The sequence below is a fragment of the Equus caballus genome, chromosome 3 (genome assembly GCF_041296265.1).
Source record: "Equus caballus isolate H_3958 breed thoroughbred chromosome 3, TB-T2T, whole genome shotgun sequence".
In the NCBI taxonomy this organism is placed as follows: domain Eukaryota; kingdom Metazoa; phylum Chordata; class Mammalia; order Perissodactyla; family Equidae; genus Equus; species Equus caballus.
In genome coordinates, this window is record NC_091686.1 from 93,409,918 (window position 1) to 93,432,483 (window position 22,566).

Genomic DNA, 22,566 nt, shown 5'->3' on the forward strand with positions numbered 1-22,566 from the left:
CTTTATAAGGCAAATGTCGAATATATAAAAAAGGGCACCTATTCCTTAGGAGATCACAGTCTTCTTGAGGACACATGATTTTTAAACTAATAACCACAGCAAACAGACACTGTAAAATAATTGCTTTGTAATTGGTACACTGTTTTCTGTTCAAAGGAGTCAGCGATCTTTTCAGATGAGGGTGGTGAAGTAGGGCTTCATAAAGAGGAAGTAGAATTTGGGTGGAAACTTTAAGGCAGGTAAGATTCTAATAAGAGTGTATGTTTGAGGTGAGGAGTGTGGTGAGGGGTAGAAGCAATTCTAGGACAGATTCACATATTCAGCCAAGTGTTGAGCTCTTTCTTTGAGCTCTTTTTTTCCTGTGGAAAGCTATAAAGATGCTCAGGATGCTTCTGGAAGATAATGAATAAACCCAGTTTGACAAGAGAGGAGAGTTGAAATCAATATTCAAGTATATATATACACACATACATATATGTATATATACATGCATAACATAAAATTATAAATTATGATATTTTAAATGTCATAAGGAATTAGGCAGTGAGAAACCATTGTTTGAATGGGATAAGATTAAAATAGATGTTTTAAGAGTAACTTAGAAACACTTTCATTTTCAGAATTAAAGAGACTAAAATTAGATATGATATAAGAAGGACCTAAACTAGGTGTGATAGCAATGGAATTTAAGTTTATCAGCTGTATTCAGTATGAAACTAACTTACTTTTGAGATGAACAGTCTGGGCTCTTAAGAATACTGAAATTTTCTTAAAAGGAATTTACAATTTAGGTGCAATGAAAAGACATAATAATAATGTGATAAATTTTGTCAGTAAGTCGCTTAAACTTTGAGCTTTAGGCCTAAAAGTTCTAATGTGTTGAATTCTAAAATTAGAATGTGTATTAGGTAGACTTGATTTTTGTAGTCCTAATGGCTTATGCGTTAACTGTACCCCTGCCTCTCCTGCTTCTCTCAGGTTTCACTCTCAACTGTATATTAGATAAAAAGATTTATGTTACAAATAATTATATGAAACTGAAAAGGAGTACATATTGGCAAATAGCTTAGTGCTCATTCTAATCTGACAGTTCATATATATACTAAGTGAGAATCACAGTTTTAATATAAAAATTATAGGACATACTTAACTCCAAAACTTATGTTTTCACACCTGAAGGGTGGATTATTTTGTTGTTAAGATTGTCTGAACTAGTTGTTTTATTCATAATTCAGCAAATATTGAGCGTTAACCATGTATATGGCACAGTTTTATAGATTCTGGTACTACACAAATGAATACATTTATTGCCTTCACAGAACTTAAAAGTCTAGTTTAGGAAAGGCTGAGAATAAGCAAGTAAAATATGAGAAAAATGTTAAAAAGTAAAGCCCAAGAATGTAAGAGTTAATGATGTCCTGGAAAATAGTAGATTAGTAGTCCTACTCTACTTCTTCCTCTCCATCTTCACCTCCCTCACCTTCTTCCCTTATTTATTTATTTATTTTTTCTGAGGAAGATTTGCCCTGAGTTAACATCTGTGCCAATATTCCTTTATTTTGTATGTGGGTCACCACAGCATGGCTGCCAACGAGTAGTGTAGGTCTGCACCTGGAAACAGAACCCAGCCAGCACAGCAGGGCACACCAAATTTAACTACTAGGCCAGGGGGCCAGCCCCTCCTCTTATTTTTAAATGGAGTTGAAATTTCTGAAGTGTTTACATTATCTACGGGATGGTTAGATTAGCTGCTTTAAAGGGAGTCTGAAATTCTCATGGTACGTGTAATATTTTATTTTTTTAAACTTGTTATTATGGAGCAATTCAAACAAAAATAAAAGTGGGGAAAATAGCGTAATGAACTTCTGAAGCAAATCCCAGACATCATATTATTTTCTTATTATTTCAGAATGTATTCCTAAAAAATAGGATACTTTATTTTGTAAAATTACACTGTGATTATCACACCTAAAAATTTAACTATTATTATACTTACAAATAGCTATTAACTATTTTATACATATATGATGGTCTCTTGTGTATACATATATATGAGAAATATACAAAAAGTACATTAAATACATGTATAGTTTAAGAAATAACTATAATGTGAACATTTGAATGAAGAAATAGAATATCATCAACACCCCCAGAATCTCATCACCCCAAGAGGTCCAGTGTGTACACAGCTGCTTCCTCCATAATCACTGTATGAGTGCAGTCTCCTTGATTTTCTTCTAGTGTTACTGGCTATGTCGTATGTCATCTCTGAAAATATAGTTTAGTTTTTTTCTAGTTTTAGTTTTTCAGTTTTATATGAATGGAATTGTGTGGTTCCTCGTGTTGTGCATCTTTTTCAATATTATATTTGAGCTTCATCCATGTAATTGCTTATATTTGTATTTCCATTATTTTTATTGCTGTATAGTACTCTATTATACTACTTGCTATCTTCTCTTCACATTGATTTCTAGTATTTTGGCTTTGACGAACAGCATTGCTGTGAATATACTTGTACGCATATTGTATTGTACGTGTACAAGCTGCTTTAGGGCATAGACGTAGACATAGGTGACATTGTTGAGTCATTGGATATGCATATCTTTAACTTCACTGAAAGCACCAAAGTGGTATACCAATTTCCATCCCAATTACAGTGAACTAGAGTTCTCATTTTCTATACTGGACTTTTTAAATGTTAATTTAATTTTTACCCACAAGGGAGTTATAAAAATCTCTTACCCCCCTCCCCCGCCCCTAAGGTAGTGAATTTTCAAAAAACAGCTGTATTGTTATAATTGAAATACAATAGATTGCACATATTTAAAATATACATTATTATATAGTAATATATCTAGTCTTTGTTATCAGTTTTTTAGCACAGAGCTTCAAAAACCTTTGGCATTTCCTGAGTGATAGGAGTATCTTTGTTGTGCTAATGAGTGACTTATCTCACCCCTCAGTAGCTTCAGGAGGGTGGTTGTGAGAAAGTCCAAGCACAGAATTAGAGTTAGAATTTTCAGCCAACTGACCTCCTAGGAGAGGAGGAGAGGGAACCTAGATATTGGGTTCAGTCACATGACAATGATTTAATCAATTATACCTACATAATTTGTTGTTAGTGCCACAGTGTCAGTTCTGACACCCAGCAGCAACCCTGCATACAACAGAGCAGAGCCCTGCCTGGTGTTTTTTGCACTATCCTCTCATCTTCTGGCACTTTATCAGACAGCGCACCACTGCTATTCATAGTGTTTTCATAGCCAAATTTTTTGGAAGTGGCCAGGTCCTTCTTCCTAGTCTGTCTTAATCTGGAAGCTCCTCTGAAATCTTTCCGACAGATATAAGCAATAATGTGCCCCTGCTGGTATTTGAAATACCAGTGGCATAGTTTTCAGCATCATGGCAACATGTGGCACCACAATTTGACAGTCAACAGACTGGTGGTGTGGTTCCCTGACTGTGAAACAAACACATTCCATAGTGGTGAGAGCACCAAATCTTAACCACTAGGGCCTGGTATGCCTATATGATAAAACTCCAATAAACCTCTGGACACTGAAGCTCAGCGGAGCCTCCTGGTTGGTGAACACGTTGATGTGCTCGGAGGGTGGTGTGGAGGAATCCACCAGAATAGGGTATGGAAGCTGTTCATCCCCCTTCAGGCCCCAAGACTTTTACCTATGTGTCTCTTCTATTTGGCTGTTCCTGAGTTATATCCTTTATAATAAAACTGTAATCATAAGTATAGTGCTTTCAGTGAGTTCTGTGAGTCATCCTAGCAAATTACTGAACCTGAAGCGGTTGTAGGAAGCCCCAAAGTTATAGCAAGTTTTGACATATGTATACAGCCTTGAAACCATCGTTACAATCAAGATAAAGAACATATCTTATCACCCCCAGAATGTTCCCTCCTTCCCTTTTTAAACCACCTGGCTCCCCATTTCTATCTGGCTCCTTTGACTAAACATATTTTTGAGATTTATTTATGGTGTTGCCTATTATCGGGTTCTTTTTATTGCTGATGAGTATTCCTTTTATATGTATACCACCATGGATTTATCCATTTATCTGTTGACAGATAGTTGGTTATTTACAATTTCGGGCTATTCTGAATAAAGCTATTATGAACATTTGTATTTGTGTGAACATATTTTTTTCAGTAAATACTCAAGAGTGGAATTTTAGGCTTAGATGTTAAGTGTATCTTTAACTTTATGAAGAACTGCCAAACAATTAGTTATCCAAAGTGATTGTACCATTTTATATTCTTACCACCGGTATACATTTCTTTTGTAAAGTATCTGTTCATATCTTGCCCATTTTTATATTGAGTTGGAGGACTCACACAGTACCTGATGTCAGAACTTACTATACAGTTACAGTAATCAAAACTGTGTGGTATTGGTAAAAGAATACAGACATAGATCAGTGGAACGTAATAGAAAGTCCAGAAATAGACCTGCAAATTACAGTGGGTTTTTTTCCCAATAAAGATGCAGCACAGTTCAATGGAGAAAGAATATTCTTTTATACAAACGGTGCTGTACACTGTGACCCAAAACTTGAAGCACATAGAGAAATTAACTCAGAATGAATTATAGACATAAATGTAAAAACCTAAAACTGTGGAACTTTTCTACAAGAAAATTGAGGAGAAAATCTTTGCAGCCTTTGATTAAGCAAAGATAATTTTAGTTAGGACACAAAAAGCACAAACCATAAAAGAAAAAGTTGATAAATTGGATATCATGAATTAAATCCTTCTTCAATTAAAGCATTTTGCACTGTTAAGAAATTTAAAAGACAAGCCACAGTGTGGGAGAAAATACTTGCAAAATAAATATATGATAAAGAATTGGTATCTAGAATATATAAAGAACTCTCAAAACTCATTTATACGAAAAGAAAAAACAGGCAAAAGATTTGAAAGACAGTTCGCCACGATGTACAGACAGCAAATAAATACATGAAAAGATACTCAATTCTGAATTAATTTCATTAGCCATTGGGAAAATACAAATTAAAACCACAGTGAGATACTACTATACACATCTACTAGAGTAGCTAAGAACAAACAAAGAAAAACTAAAATGCTCGGCAAGGTTGCTGATCAACTGCCTTTCTCATACAATGCTCATGGGAATGCAAATTAATACAGTAACTTTGGAAAATGTTTTGGCAATTTATTATAAATATAAAGGTGAATATACATTTAGCATATAGCCTGTCAATCCAACTTTTAGGTTTTTACCCAAGAGATATAATATAAACATGTTCACAAAAAAGCCTGTATACAAATATTTATAGTGGCTTCATTCATAATTGTCAAAAATTAAAAACCAAGTGCTGGGTCAACAAATCTCAAAAAATTTAAAATGATTGAAATCATATAAAATATGTCCTCTGAACACAATGGAATTAAGCAAACTATATCCCTAAGGGAATACTTCTCAGCAGTTAAAAGGAACAAATTACTGATATCTGCAACAACGTAGATGGATCTCAGATGCATTATGCTAAGTAAATGTAGCTAGATCCAAACAACAACGTACTATATAATTCTCTAAAAAGGCCAAACTGTAGGGATAGCACAGATCAGGGGTTGCCAAGAGCTAAGGAAGAAGTTGAGGGTTGACTTCAAAGGGACACAAAAGAACTTTTTAGGTGGAAATATTCTATGTCTTGATTGTGGTAATGGTCATGTAACTGTGCATTTGTCAAAAGTCATCGAATGGGACACCTAAAAAGAGTGAGTTTTATGGAAATGATACCTCATTAAATCTATCCTTGAAAAAAAGGTAAAAGGAGTAGAAGATACACCATGCTAATGCAAATCATAAAGTCACAGTGGCGATATTTCAAAGTAGGCTTTAGACTAAGGCATAGTGCCAAGGATAAGGAAGGATATTTCATAACGGTAAAGGGATCACTACACTAAGAAAACAACAGTAATCCTAAATATGTATATACCTAATAAACCTTCCACTGACGTGAAGTATGAACTGATGGAACTAAAAAGGAGAAATAAACAAATGCATCATTTTACTTGGATATTTCAGCACTCCTCTTTCAGTAATTGATTGAACAAGTAGACAGAAATCAGTAGGGCCACAGAAGAAGTAATGTGCCAATGAACTTGGCTTAATTGATCTTTATAGAACATTCCATTCAACAACAGCAGCAGTACACATTCTTTCCATGAATCATTCACTAAGATAGACTGTGTGGTGGGCCATTAAACAAATCTCAGCTCATTTAGATGATCCATATTATACACAGGGATGATATGATCACAGGGAGTTAAATGAGAAATTAATAAGAAAAAATTTACAGAAAATACTCAAATAGTTGGAAATTAAACAGTGTACTTCTAAGTAGCATGTGATAAAAGAGGAAATCACAAGGAATATTAAAAAATATTTTGAACTTAATGAAAATATATTAAAATTCGTTAGGATATAGCTAAAGCAGTGTTTATTGAGAATTTATTTTGTTGAGCTTTGAAATGCTTTGTATTAGAAGAGAACAGTCTAGAAACAATGATAAGCTTCTAAGCTCAGAACCTAGAAAAAGAACAGAAGGTTAAGCCTAAGGAAAGTAGAAAGAAGGATAAACTAAAGATAGGAATGGAAATCAGTCAAATAGAAAATGGTCAAACAATAGAGAAAACCAGTAATGCCAGAAGTTGATTCTTTGAAAAGATCAATAAAATTGGCAGATCCTTCATTAGATCAGCTTTCTCAACCTTGGCTCTCTTGACTCATTCAGCCTGATAATCGTTGTGGGGAGCTGTCCTGTGCATTGCAGGATATTTAACGGCATCCCTGGCCTCTACCCACTAGATGCCAGTAGAACACCTTCTCCCAGTTGCAACAACCAAAAATGTCTCCAGGCATGTCAGATATCCCCTGGAGGTGGGTGCCAAATTCACTCCTCCCTCCTTGAGGACCACTGTATTAGAACAATAAAGAGAAAGAAAGAGGACAAAAATTGGCAATGTCAATGATAAAAGAGGAGACATCAGTATAGATTTTACAGACATTAAAAGGATAAAGGAATATTATGAACAAGTTTATGCCAGTAAATTCAATATCCTAAATGAAATGGATACATTTCTAGAAAAATGCAAATTACCAAAACTGACTTAAGATGAAGTAGAAAACTTATGGCCTTATACTGATTTTATAAACTGAATTTGGAACTAAAAACTTTCCCACAACGACTCAGATGACGTCATTGGTGAATTCTATTAAACATTTAAGGAAAAAATCTTATCAGTTCTACAAAGCTCAGAAAATAGAAGAAGAGCGAACACTTCCAATTCACTTTGTAAGTGGTGCACTTTATAATATTACCTTGATACCAAAACAAAACACAAGGAAAGAAGACTACTGACCATGAGCTTTAATGAACAACAGAATAGTAGCAGAAGAGATCCATGCAGCCAAACAAAGACAAACCAAAAATAGAAGGAAAAAAACCCCCACACACAACCCAATGACCCATTGACCACTATGTCAAGATTATTCCAGGAATGCAAATTTGGTTTAATATTTGAAATTAATAAATGTAGTTTAACATATTAACACTGGTATAAAATGGAAAAACCATGTTATCTCAATGGATGTAGAAAAAGTATCTAAAAAAAAAAAATCCAATGCTTTCATCATAAAAACTAACAGCACATTGAATAGAAGATAGCTTTCTCAACTTGATGAAAAGGCATCTATAGAAAACCCCAGTTAACATAATACTTAATGGTGAAAGACTGAATACTTTCTGGGATCTGGGAAGAGGCAAAAATTGTCTTCTCTCACTGCTTTTGTTCGGCATTCTGGTGGTTTTGCTAGTGCAATAAGGAAAAGAAATAAAAGACATACAGATTAGAAAAAATGAAATAAAGCTGTCCTAATTTGCAAATGATATTGTGTTTATAGAAAATCCTATGAAATGCAGAAACAAGCTACCAGAACCAATAAAGCTGTGTAGCAATGTGACAGGACACAAGCTCAATATACAAAAATTGTCTGTGCATCTGTGCACTAGGAACCAACAGTTGGAAAATGAAAAATTTTAAAAATTTACAGTGGCATCCAAAAAGGCAAAATAACTTGGAGTAACAAAATATACAAAAGCAGTACACTGAAAACTAAAAAATAATGCTGGAAGAGAAATTTTTAAAACCTAAATTAATGGAGAGATATACTGTATTCACATATTGGAGAACCCAGTATTATTAAAAATGTCAGTTCTCTAACCATTATTTTACTTTGCATTTCCTTGGCCCACCAGTGGGATTTAGTCCCTTCTTATATTGAGTATTTGGGTTTCTTTCAAAGAGTGCTTAGTGTAGCAAGCCATTTGTCCACTTTACAATTGAATTTTCTTTTCCTTATTGAATTCTAGGAGCTCTTTATATACGCTAGGCTGGTTCTTTGTTGGTTGCGCCTGTCGCAGGTAATCTGCTTTCATTTGGTGGCATGTCTTTTTTTTTTTTTTTTTTTTTTTGAGGAAGATTAGCCCTGAGCTAACATCTGCTGCCAATCCTCCTCTTTTTGCTGAGGAAGACTGGCCCTGAGCTAACATCCATGCCATCTTCCTCTACTTTACATGTGGGACGCCTACCACAGCATGGCTTGCCAAGTGGTGCCATGTCTGCACCTGGGATCCAAACCAGCGAACCCCGGGCCACTGAAGCAGAATGTGTGCACTTAACCGCTGCATCACCAGGCCGGCCAAGGTGGCATGTCTTTTAAAATCTTTTTAGTGATATCTTTTGATGAATACACATTAATTTTAATTTTAGAGCAAGAATCAGTCATAGTTAGTGCTTTTTTGTGTCTTGATTTAAGAAATCCTTCCTACTCAAGGTCATAAAGATATTTTCTGTTATTTTTTTAAAGTTTCTTAGTTTTCCCTTCCAAATTTTGACTTTGATTTCATTGGGAATTAATTTTTTTTGTATGTTCTAAAGTGATCTGTCTTTACCATGACTTTTTGGTAGTGGAAACTTTTAATTTAATGATATTTTCTGTGGTATGGTTGAAGATTGTGTGCTATAAAATCTTCATTAACATTTTGAAGGCTTTCTAGATTTTAATGATCAGTTTATTTGGATATTTTCTTCATAACTTTATTTACCTAGTTAAAGAAAACTTGTATTTCTATTTAAGTACAAAAGAAGTGGGAAAATAGCTTTTCAGAATAATTTGTTTACCTGAAAAGACATTTTTCCTTTAAAATATTTCCAACAATTTGCAAATTGTTGATTGAGGACCACATAGAGCCTATAGGCATGTTTTGCTTGTCCCTCCCAATGGTATAAACTTTTTGGAGTTGCTGAAATCCTCAAATCAGATGATTTCACTTCAAATTTTGTTGTGTCCTGAACAACTGGATGATTATGCAATATTAGACCTGCATTCTCACCTGGCAGTAATTAGCTGAAGCCAGCTCTGTCTTTGGATGGGGCATGTGCTTTTCATTTCCCCCAATCCTTATTTCCATGTCCTTCCCCTTGAGTTGTGATCCCTGCTCTAGACACATGTGTAGGAATATATTTACTTAAAAATTCTAAATAAATTTCTAGCCAACAGAAGTTATATACTAATTGATTATCTAGAACTATGTAAGTTTTATGCCAGAACAGTAGGGACATATAATGGGTCATATTTTTAAAAAAATATATATTATTAGACTAGATGTTAAAAAGGCATTTCATGAATTTTATCAATCTTTAAAAAAAAAAGTTTGCATGCCCACTTTGTGCGAGTCACTCTTTTAATCATTGAGGGTTCAGCTGTTAACAAAACAGACAAAATTCCTTTTCCTGACAAAACTTAGGTGAACGAAACATGCAATTCTGATTTATTTTTTTTAAAGTTTTTAGAGGGGCCATCCCAGTGGTGTTAATGATTAAGTCCCTCTGCTCCACTTCAGGGGCCTGGGGTTTGCGGGTTTGGATCCCAGGCATGGACCTACACACTGTTCCTCAAAGCATGCTGTGGTGCAGTCCCATATACAAAATAGAGGAAGACTGGCACAGATGTCAGCTCAGGGACAATCTTCCTCAAGCAAAAAGAGGAAGATTGGCAATGGATGTTAGCTCAGGGACAATCTTCCTCACAAAAATAAATAAATGAATGAGTGAATGAATGAATGAACGAATGTTTTAAAGTAGCATTGGAATACTTTGTAAATGTGATTTATTGCCATATTATTACCATCTCTGTATCAACATGATGAAATGATAAAGATGTTCTGTTAAAATCAGAAACTTTTTTTAAAGACAGGTTTTATTTGGTGAAACTTTTATTTCAATTATTAATATATGTATTTGTCCTATATCATGTAGTAAATGTATTTTTTAAAATTCTGTTTTGTTTTGGTTTTTACTTTTTATTGAGATTATGATAGTTTACAAACTTGTGAAGTTTCTCAGTTGTACATTATTATTTGTCAGTCATACTGTAGGTGCACCGTTTCACCCTTTGTGCCCACCTACCACCCCCCTTTTCCCCTGGTAGCCACTAATCTGTTCTCTTTGTCCACGTGTTTAATTTCCACGTGTAAGTGGAGTCATACAGAGATTGTCTTTCTCTCTCTGGCTTATTTCACTTAACATAATACCCTCAGGGTCCATCCATGTTGGATGACTTTTTTATGACTGAGTAGTATTCCATTGTGTATATATACCATATCTTCTTTATCCAATCATCAGTTGATGGGGAAGCACTTGGGTTGCTTCCACGTCTTGCCTATTGTGAATAATTCTGCAATGAAGATAGGGGTACATGGGTGTTTTTGAATTGCTGATTTCAAGTTCTTTGGATAGATACCCAGTAGTGGGATGGCTGGGTCAGATGGTATTTCTATTTTTAATTAAAATTCTATTTTGATATAATTTCAGGCCAGAAGAGTTCCAAGAATAGTACAAAGAGCTCCTGTACTTTCCAGATGTTAACTTTTTCCACTTTTATTCCTCTTACTTCCCTCCCACCCCCACAAAGCCGTTTATAACAAATACACCATATTCAATTCTTTAAGATGCCATTTTTCTTTTTCTTTCTTTCTTTTCTTTCCTTTCCTTTCTTTCTTTTTTCATTTCTTTCTTTCTTTCTTTCTTTCTTTCTTTTCTTCCTTCCTTCCTTCCTCCCTCCCTTCCCTTTCTTTTCCTCCTTCTCCCCAAAGACCCCCAGTACATACTTGTATATTTTATTTTTGGTTGTGAGTCCTTCTAGTTGTGGTATGTGGGACACTGCCTCAGCATGGCCTGATGAGCAGTGCTAGGTCCGCGCCTAGGATTTGAACCAGTGAAACCCTGAGCTGCCGAAGCAGAGCGCGTGCACGGGAAAACTTAACCACTCGGCCATGGGGCCAGCCCCTAAGATGCCATTTCTGATGTTTATTTTTAGGCTCATAAGAGACAGTTATTTACAGTCGTCTTCATCTTTGTTTTTTCCAGGTTAGGTCATTCATGCCATACTTGTCTATATTTTATGGCAATATATGTGATGCATTCCTTTCTGAAAGTTTTGAAAACTTACCTGGCAAATTCCCAAGGACCAGATTTTTTTGTGTGTTATTATTTTTTTTTTTTCCTTTTTCTCCCCAAAGCCCCCCCGTACATGGTTGTATATTTTTCGTTGTGGGTCCTTCTAGTTGTGGTATGTGGGACGCTGCCTCAGCGTGGTTTGACGAGCAGTGCCATGTCCGCACCCAGGATTTGAACCAACAAAACACTGGGTCGCCTGCAGCGGAGCGCGTGAACTTAACCACTCGGCCACGGGGCCAGCCCCTTTGTGTGTTATTTTTTTATGACAGTATTATTAACTTCATTCAGAAGTTTATTTCTTTTAGCATGTTTTTATATAGTTGTGTTTACTCCACTTGCTTGTAACCTTGATTAACATGCAGTGGAGAAAAATGTTTCCCCAGTTTTACAAGTCATTTGTACTGATTTTTTAAAACGTGGTAAAATATACATAACACAAAACTTACCATTTTAACCATTTTTAAGTGTACACTTCAGTGACATAAAGTACATTCACTTTGTTGTGCAACCATCAGCACCATCCGTCTACAGAACTTTGTCATCCTCTCCAACTGAATTTCTGTGCCCATTAAACACTAAGTCCCCATTCCCTCCTCCCCCATTGAATGTAACTGCTGTTCTATTTCCTGTCTCTATGAATTTGACTGCTCTGGGTACCTCATATAAGGGAAATGGTAGCTCATTCCAAAAATGATATAAGATATTGGTAAGGAGCTAATACAATATAGTACTGTTACAGCTTTCAAAAGATTTTTGCTTTTGTTTTTTTCCCCACCAAACCCACATTAAGAAATACACTTTATAGGCAGACCTGCTGGTGTAGTGTTTGGGTTCACACACTCCGCTTCAGTGGCCCAGGGTTCACAGGTTCAGATCCCAGGCACGAACATGCACACCCATGCTGTGGCAGCATCTCACATACAAAGTAGAGGAGAATTGTCACAGATGTTAGCTCAGGGCCAGTCTTCCTCACCAAAAAAAATAAAAAATAAAAAAGCACTTTATATTGTGCTACTCAGTTCAAACACATGTGTGTAGTATTTATCTAAAACCAAATTTCAGCTGAATAATATCCTTACTATATGTGATAGGCTAATATTTTCTTCTCTCTCTTCCTTCCGTGCTGGTATTGATCCTGTTCATGACCTAGGGCAAATTACCTACAAATGCACAATTTTCCTTATCCATAAAGTTAGATGATAATAGCACCTTCCTCTTGGAAATATTGTCATGAGTAAAACATTGCCATAGTGATTTGCTCTAGAGCTTCACATGTCCAATAGATCAGTACTAGCACCAAATGGATGCATCCTCCCTATTTTCACAAAGGTAATGCTGCTGCTGCTACTATACACGCACAAAATGCCTTCACTTGATACTTGCCAGCCAAAAATAGCAGGAGCAACAGCAACACAACTTATTCTACACCTTCACCTTCCCAATTTTGAGTAAGTGCTTCTGATTGGCTAAATGAAAATTACAACTGTGACCCTATTGCAGGGGAACCTAGGAAATGTAGTTTTTAGCTTCCTGCCTCTGTAGTACAGAAAGGCATATTAAAAAACTACAAAATGGATGCGGTTTCAGATAATTGTTGCCGTATAATAAAACAAAAACTAGTGAATTAAAATTATTTATTGTTTCTCACAATTCTGTGATTTGGCTGTTCCATGTGGTATCAGCGGGGTTTACTCTTGCAGCTAAATTTAGTTGGGAGCTTGGCTAGGCTCTCAGTTCTCTTCTACACAGTCTGCCTCTCGAGGTGGTGTCTCATCTTCCAGGGTTCTAGGCATGGCCTCTCCTTCTGGGATAGTCTGGTCTTCCTAACAGTATGGTGGCTAGATTCTGGTAGGGAGCATTCCAGCCTCTATGTGCAAGTGGTTATCAGGCCTCTCCTTGCATCATGCTTGCTAATGTCCTGTTAGTCAAAATAAGTCACATGGCCAAACCTGGAGTCACTGTGGGAGAGGACTACACAAAATGTAAAAATTAGGAGGCATAATATGGTAGTTAGCCTCCAGGATGGCCCTGAATGATCTTCATTTCCTTATATTCCAACTGACTAGGGCTGACTTGAGTAGCTAGTAGGCTTTTGTGGAAGTGACAGCTTTTTGAGGTTAGGTCATAAACGATTGCCACTTAGGACTTGCTCTCTTGCATCACTTACTGTGGGAAAGTCAGCTGCCATTCCATGAGGGCAATCAAGCAGCTGTCTGAGAGGACACGTAGAGAGGAGGGCCTTTTGCCAATAGCCAGCGCTGACTTACCAGCCCTGAGAATAAGTTACCTTGGAAGCAAGTCCTGCAGGCACAATCAGGTCTTCAAGTGGCTGTAGCCGTGACTGACTGCAATATCACGAGAGATTCCAAGCTAAAACCACCCAGCTAAGCCAATCCCCAATTCCTCATCCACAGAAACTGTGTGGTAAATAAATGTTTATTGCTGTTTTAAAGCCTCTCTCACCTCCCACTGAACTTGCTCTGACTGCTTCAGAACACTTGGTAAGATGTCTCTGAAGACTTGAAAGTCTGGCTGAGTTAGCTTTGATGGATCCATCAGCCTTGTGAGTGAGACATTCCATTACTGGCTGCCTCTTAACTAAGGAGGTATTTTCATGAAATGCTAATCTGATCATATTATGCTATTGCTCAAAATGATTCAGTGACTCTTTCTTGTCTTCAGGATAAAAGCTAAAATATCTCTGTGGTTTGCATGTTCTCTCCTTTTGACTTTTGTCAGCTTGCATGAGGATTTAAACTGATCCTTAGTTTACTCATCTGTAAATGTGAGCTTTGATTATTTTGTTGATTGATGTTAGATGAATTGTGTCTGTGTAGAAAGGGATCTTTATAAGATGACTTCAGGTGTCCTGACTAGTCCTACCAAGGTGAATGTTATGATTATCTTTGATCTCTTCACAACTCCCATTTTGGTACTCTTTACTTCTCTAAGAATTCCTAAACTTCAGGTGTTTATCTTCTGTGTCATTGTTAATTCCAATTAGATAACAGTCTCTTCTGAAATGTTAAGAGATAACCAAGATATAAGGCTTAATAGGCACTAACTTCATAGGGATGCTTGTACTTTAAAAGTAGACTCTCACTGACTAGTGTGACTGCATAACCAACCCCAAGATATGAAGCTGTAACAGCAGAATGGCTGGGAGGGGCTTGATATTTTGAGCAGAGTAGCTAGTACTACGCATATCTATACATAGTTGTCTTGTTTGAAACTTTTCACGAGTGGAGCCATCTGGCATTGTAGATTTCTTTGTGGGAAGGTTTTTAATTTCAGATTCATTTTCTTTTCATGGAAACAGGATTATTCAGATACTCTATTTCGTGTGACAGGTTCCCTTCCCCTGTATTATTATTGGGATAAGTAATAAGATGTCTTTTTCATTCCCCATATTGTTAACTTGTGACTTCCCTCTCTTTTCTTGGTTTACTTTTGCTAGAGGCATATCAGTTTTGTTAGTCTTTTCAACAATTAATGTTTCGCATTGTTAGTTTTTCTCTTTTGTACGTTTGTTTTCCAGTTGATTGAAATCTATTCTTGATTTTTTTTACCCCTTTGATTCTACCTTCTTTTTATTTACTTTGCTGTTTTTCTGCTTGAAGTGGAAATGTTAGATCGCTGATTTTTCATTCCTTCTTCTTTGATAGTATATACATTTAAGGCTATAAATTTCCCTTATATATAGCTTTAACTGCATTCCATAAGTATCAGCAGTTTATATTTTCATGGTCATCCAGTTCAGAATATTTTCTAAGTTTCATTATGATTCGTTCTTTGATCAGTTGAACTTCACTAAATATTTAAGGGAGAAAAATAAAACCATCTTACTGTAAACTTTCCATATAATAGAAAGAAGAGGGATCACTTCCCAATTTGTTTCAAGCCAGTATAATCTCAATACTAAAATTGACAAAGTTGTAACCTCAATATTAAAATCAACAAAGTGGTCTTAAGAAAAGAAGTTATAGAAGTTAAGAAAAGAATTTCTTTCATGAATATAAATGCAAAAATTGAAACAACATATTACCTAACAAAATCTAGCTATACACAAAAGTATCATACCCAGTTGGCCTTATTGTAGGAATGCAAACTTGGACTAGAATTAGATTTTAGGAATGCAAACTTAGATTAAAACTAGAAAACCAGTCAGTGAGATTTACTCTGTAACGGAACTAGAAGGAAAATATGATCACCTCAGTAGGTGCAGAAAAAATAATTGATAAAATTCAACACTTATTCATGATAAAAAGTCTTGGAAAAGTAGAAATAGATGTATAACTTCAATATTTGAGGATGGAGACCAGTTAGGTAAAGTATGATTTATTTAAAGAATAATTTTGAAGGCATGAGGGCATGATTTTGATTTGATAAGTGAATAAAAAATTATGGTATGCTTATTTACTTCTTTACAGAGGAAACGGACCAGCATAAAATATACAAAAATGTAAATAATGGTCATTTTCTGGGGCTGAGAAATTATGGATTTTTAAATTATACTTTTTTGCATTTTAGTGTGATTTGAAAATCTACATTTGTTAATTTGGTAACCATAAATAACAACAGAGGTTATTTTATAATTAAATCTTTTAATCAGAGTACAGCTACATAAAAATATTTAAACATGGCTTTCTATTGTGAATTGTAAAACCTATAAAAGTGTGAAATGAAATATCGGTTTTAAGGAGCGTAAATCAAAGCAACTTTGATAATAAAATATAAATAAACATAAGAATGTTGCAAGATATCAAATGAATTTGGTTGTGCATATAAGGCCAAGAACTTTTTACCTGGGCTAGGTATAAAATGAATAATGAGAGTCTTAAGTTCTTCCTAAATCTGGTGCAAATGCAGATAATGTGTCCCTGAGTAATCCAAAAGTTCATACTTGTTGGTGCTTGTGATCTTTACCCAGATTCTTAAATGAAGATTTACAAAAATTGATTGTGAATCCTCTGATAGTAACTAACTGTGAGTTCATGTTGTAGTGGAGATGATTTTTTTTTTTAAACTCTATCCTCCACTGATTTCTAAATATCAGGAGTTGATGATATTTTTCTTCTATACATTTTACAGATGGTAGTAAAAACTTTTATGGATATGGACCAGGACTCAGAAGATGAAAAACAGCAGTATCTCCCACTCGCCTTGCATCTTGCATCTGAATTTTTCCTCAGGAATCCCAATAAAGATGTGCGTCTCCTTGTAGCATGTTGTTTGGCTGACATCTTTCGAATCTATGCCCCAGAAGCTCCATATACTTCCCATGATAAACTTAAGGTAAATAGAATTTTTACAAAATTGGTTTACCTTTATAGTTTAGCTTATCCTTAGGAGCATAACTTTCATATTATTTATCTTCTCATACAAAGGTTATATAATAAATTGCAAAGCAAACTAATTATTCATTCAGTTAATATTCATTGAGTATCCACAAAAATGATTGGTATTTTTATGAGGCATTGAAAGGTGCAGATCAAAACTAGTCCCTGTCTGCTCATATCTAACCTTCAGGATAACACAGAGCCCACATGGCTGAATTGAAGGGATAAATAGTGGATTAATGACACAACACAATAGTATAACAGAATTTACACATTCAAATGACTATTTTCCACTGCAGGTTATTCTACACTCAAAACTAAATGCTCATCTTGGTGGTTCTGCTTTTGTTTGAAATGTTTGAGGAACTCCTGTTCTGAATTGATCTTTTAAGCTGATTTCATATGTTGAATAATTTTATTCTTGGCAAATTTTAATCCTTTGAACTGCTTTCTTTAAAATAGTGCTAAAATCAGTTTGTCCCATACTGATACTGTTTTGCATTAAAACTTCTAAAGAAAACTTATTAAGAAATGGAGCACTATCGTTATGAAAAGTACAACTCCTGGACCAGTCTGTTACTGCTTTTGTTCTACACGACTTGGTGGTCACATATCAAATTCGAAACTAGGCAGTGAAGATTACTATTTACATGTAGGAAAGTTCAGGTCCTTAAAACGAAGATAGTTGTTTGCCGTGATGCAAGATGAAGAGAGTGAGTAAAGTGGAAGTTCTACAGTAGAAGGTAACAAGATATAGAACTTACAGTTCTGTCAGAATGAGAAAGCTTAAAGATTTGTGGCAGTGATATTTATTTTTGCTTCTAAAGGATGTAATTCTGTGTGATTTGCTCTTTTCCAGTTATTTTGAATAATGAACTAGGCCAGTCTCAAGTCATTGGCTAAAGAAGAATTTTGTTTTATTGTAGTTTGTAATGGAGGATATACATATGGACTATTAGTGTACTTTTAAAGGATGAAAGTATTTGTGTCTCAATTAATATATTTTATCATTTTTTTTAACAGGACATATTTTTGTTTATTACCAGACAATTAAAAGGTTTGGAGGATACAAAGAGTCCGCAGTTTAATAGATACTTTTATTTATTAGAGGTAAAAAAGAAAATTATTTATAAGCATCACACTATTTCACATTGTAGAAAATTCTTTATAGTAACTTTATAATGTAAAATGAATCTTTTTTTGTTTTATACAAAGCCCACTTAATAAAGTGTCTTTTACAATCATTTTTTCCTTCTCATATCCTGAAAAGATAAAGTATCTTCCACTTGAAAAACTGTTACATTATTTGAAACTTTTATTTTCATCTTTCTGTTTTTATTCTTTTCTAATCCAAAAAGGAATTAAGTTGAATTTGAATTTTCACTGCTCCTTATATTTTGTGTGTATATATGTCTACCAACTTTTAACAATTTAATATTTTTCAGTTAGAGAAGGTTAATGCCCATAGCTATATATCTTTTCAAAGGTCGAAGTACATGACTATGTTAAAATTGTAATTTTATATGTTTGGCCTTTATAACTTTAATATAGATTTCTAATTCTAAAAATTAAATTTTATTGAGTTTGCTTTTGTGTAACTGTTCTGTGACTGTGTAAATAATTGTTTTTATTTATTTATTTAAGAATTTAGCTTGGGTTAAATCATATAACATCTGCTTTGAATTGGAAGATTGCAATGAAATTTTTATTCAGCTTTTTAGGACTCTCTTCTCAGTGATCAAGTAAGTTATTTTGTAAGCATTTCTGTTTGTTTCTTTTTCTTGCTGTGCATCTTGAAGTATCGTGTACTGTGCATATACACTAAGATCTTTCAGAGTTACAAGGAAATGTTTTCCTTAGAAGACTTAACATGAAGAGGAAAATAACAATTCTGTTGTCTGAAAGCTGCCTTTGCACTTATATTACCATTTCAAATTATGGTATCAGTTATGTTGGTTGACTCTTGTAAAGCAAATGGTATGAGACCTTATATAAGAAGTACTAAATTATGAGGTACAAATTATAAGTATTATAAGTAAGTACCATTAATAAGTGCTGGAAGATATAATAGCTAAGTGGTTAAGCACACTAACTTTGATATCTTCTCATTTTAGAGCTAGAAAAAAATCTTAAGCAATGCTCTTTCCTTATAGAAACAGGGAAACTAATGCACAGTGAAGGAGCGTGGTATCTTGCCCAAGGACAAATGGCTGAACAGGAGAGCCCAAACTGATTTCAGTCCAGTGTCTTGTTTTCTGTATGGTAAACCAAGCATTGTTATGAGAGATATTCTACAGCATTACCTTATATACAAACATATATATTTCACATAAATTTTAAGTTTTCTAGTAGCTACATTAAGAAAGGTAAAAAAAAAAACCAAGTGATATTTATTTAAATAATATACTTTATCTATCCCACTGTATCCAAAAGCATTATTATTTCAACATGTGGCTTTAGCCATATACTTCGTGTTCAATAGCCAAATGGATGTTAACTAATGGTTCTATATTGGACAGCACAGCAGATTTTTCTGTAGGTATTTTGTGAGTACTATATCATGTTTTCCATTTTCTTGGATAGAATGGTAAAAACAGAATTTAACATGGAATAAACAGGAAAGGACTGGACTACCTGGTTTAGGGATAGAAGCTTGTAAAGACATTGCATGAGAAAAGGTTTCCTGTGGCAACTGACTAACCAAAGTCAGTTAAATAAATGGTAAAGTGGGGCTGGCCCCGTGGCCGAGTGGTTAAGTTTGCGCGCTCCGCTGCAGGCGGCCCAGTGTTTCGTTAGTTCGAATCCTGGGCGCGGACATGGCACTGCTCATCAGACCACGCTGAGGCAGCGTCCCACATGCCACAACTAGAAGAACCCACAACGAAGAATACACAACTATGTACCGGGGGGCTTTGGGGATAAAAAGGAAAAATAAAAAAAATCTTTAAAAAAAAAAAAAAAAAAAAATGGTAAAGTATGTAAACGTTACCTTTTGTATTAGTCAGCTTTTGCCATATAAGAAGACAGCGCAAACATGGTAGCTTAAAACAACCACCATTTTATTTAGCTTGTGATTCTGCTTGGCAGTTCTTTTTGTTTGGGCTGGACTCAGTCCTGTATTTGCAGTCAGTTGGCTGAAAATCTGGCATTTGGCTGAGGTAAGAGAATAACTGGGTCATATGTCTTTTTCTCATCATCCAGTAGGCTGGCCCAGCTCTCTTCATATGCTGACTGGATTTCAAAAGCAGCAAGCCCCACTGCACAAGCACTTTTTAAACCTCTGCTCACTTCATGTTTACTTATGTCTCATTGGCCAAGCAAGGCACATAGGCAAGTCCAGATTGAAAGGTTGGTTAGATGGGCTCCATATCTTGAAGAGAGGAGCAGCATTTTAAAGGCATGTGCATACAGAGATGAGAACAATTTGTGGCCATTGTTTGCATTCTACCATATTTTTGCAACTTTTTCTTTTGAAATTAAAATCACCACCAACAAAAAAACCTTCTGAAATCGTCATCATTCTGCCCCTTGTGTGACTTTATCCACTTAAGTCTGCTTCTCACTCTGCAATTATAATTCTTTCCTCTCACAATTACTTACACACACCTTTTTTTATCCTATTGATATTTTTATTTCCTGAATCTAAAGAACTAAATTTATTGCTCACCTAATTATCTAATTAAAATAATTTTCCATGCGATAACGAGTAAATAAAAGACTTGCCTTTTGAAAGAGGAGCTTATTGATTTGTATTTACTGGCACGTTTACCATGTAGCTGGTGTTCTTCATTCCTTTGTGTAGGTGCAGATTTCCATCTAGTGTTATTTTTCTTCGGTCTGAAGGACTTCCTTTAACATTTTCTATAGTTCAGCTCAGCTGCTGATAGAATTCTTTCAGTTTTTATATGTCTGAAAAAGTCTTTATTCCACCTTCATTTTTGAAAGTTATTTTCATGATAAGAGTCCTAGGTTGATAGGGGTTTTTTTTCTCTTTCAGTACTTTTAAAGATGTTGCTCCATCTTTTTCTGGTTTGCATTGTTTTTAATGAGAAGTTTTTGTCATTTTTAATCTTTGTTTCTCTATACATAATATAACGTATGTTTTTTCTTTACCTACTTTTAACAGTTTCTCTTTATTACTAGTTTTAAGCAGTTTGATTATGATGTACCATGGCACAGTTTTCTTCCTGTTTCTTGTGCTTAGGGCTCATTGAGCTTCCTAGATATGTGGATTTACCCTTCTGATTACTCTTCCTAGATGCCCTATGAATTATGAGATTTTCCACTGTAGTGGGAATATGCACTATTGTAAGACCTGTGTGAGTTCCAGGGATTATTCCCTCTTCTCCTTTCAGGTGATGCTTTCCCCAAACTCAAGAAATTTCCTCACGTGTGTGCTGATCACTAAACACTTGAAGACTGAGGGGGCTACCGTTTGCAAACTTGCTCTCTGAGTGGCTCTCTCCCCTCTAGTGTTCTGCCTTGCAAACTGTAGCCTCCCCAAACGCAGGAAAGCTGTTAGGCTCTGCCAGGATCTTCCCTCTCTACACTGCAGTCTGGAAATTTACCAGGCAGTAAGCTGAGAAAATTGTAGGATTGTTCACCTCATTTGTTTCCCTTTCTCAGCAACATGTGCCTGATATCCAGCATCTGAAAACTGTTGTTTCCTCTCTTTTGTCCAGTTTTTCAGTTGTTTTAGGTGGCAAAGTAAATCCTGTCCCTGTTATTCGTCTTGGATGGAACCTGTGGAAATAACTTTTAAGTTTATTTTCATCTCTTTCCTTCATTTCTTTCCTGTCCCCAAGAATACATGGATCTGAGAGCTAAATACTCTCCAGTTTTTTAGCATTAAGCTGAATATCTCTATTCTTCAACCCCTACTCATACCTTCCCAACACACACGCACACACACACACATCCACCCACCCACTATATAATTGATTCTGCAGGATCTTGGCGTTTCGTAAAATAAACAAGGTATATGAGAGAGGGCATGTGGTGGGCGGCAGGGGAGGGGTCCTTCTAAAACTTGTAGAAAATTGTGTACCTAACGATGTGACAATTTTCCCACCAACTTTAAAAATTTTCCTCTCTGCTTTTTACCACTAAGTGCCCAATAGGTTTGTTATACATTATATTTCAAGTTAATTTTTAAAAAGTTAGAGGTGAGAGATATATGAATGATTCTAAACTTTAGTCTTGATTTAAACTTCCCTGTATCTATAGTAGTAGTAAATCATTTCTCTTGATTTGTCTTTGCATATATATTCTGATAAATGTGAAAATGGATAGATCAAGTCTTTGGTTAAGATGCAGTCAGGAGGAGGGGCTGGCCCCGTGGCCGAGTGGTTAAGTTCGCGCCCTCCGCTGCAGGCGGCCCAGTGTTTCGTTGGTTCGAATCCTGGGCGCGGACATGGCACTGCTCATCAGACCACGCTGAGGCAGCGTCCCACATGCCACACCTGGAAGAACCCACAACGAAGAATATACAACTATGTACCGGGGGGCTTTGGGGAGAAAAAGGAAATAATAAAATCTTTAAACAAAAAAAAAAGATGCAGTCAGGAGGAAAGAAGCCTAGATGTTCTACTAGTTATAAACATTTTGTAGCCAGTCTTTATATCAGACTTCTGGTTTTCAGGATTGGTGAACTAAAATCTCTAGTGGCAA

General features: G+C 35.4%; 1 protein-coding gene across 12 annotated transcripts in view; it reads left to right on the forward strand.

The window, feature by feature from the left end:
* PDS5A (PDS5 cohesin associated factor A) overlaps positions 1 to 22,566 on the forward strand; it is a 165,293-nt gene that overhangs the window by 43,669 nt on the left and 99,058 nt on the right. For all 12 annotated transcript variants that reach the window (XM_070263969.1, XM_023638213.2, XM_070263966.1 and 9 more), the window contains exons 3-5: positions 16,649 to 16,852; positions 17,920 to 18,006; positions 18,541 to 18,638. In XM_070263969.1, coding sequence (XP_070120070.1) covers positions 16,649 to 16,852; positions 17,920 to 18,006; positions 18,541 to 18,638 — 389 coding nt within the window. The remainder of the gene's footprint in view (positions 1 to 16,648; positions 16,853 to 17,919; positions 18,007 to 18,540; positions 18,639 to 22,566) is intronic.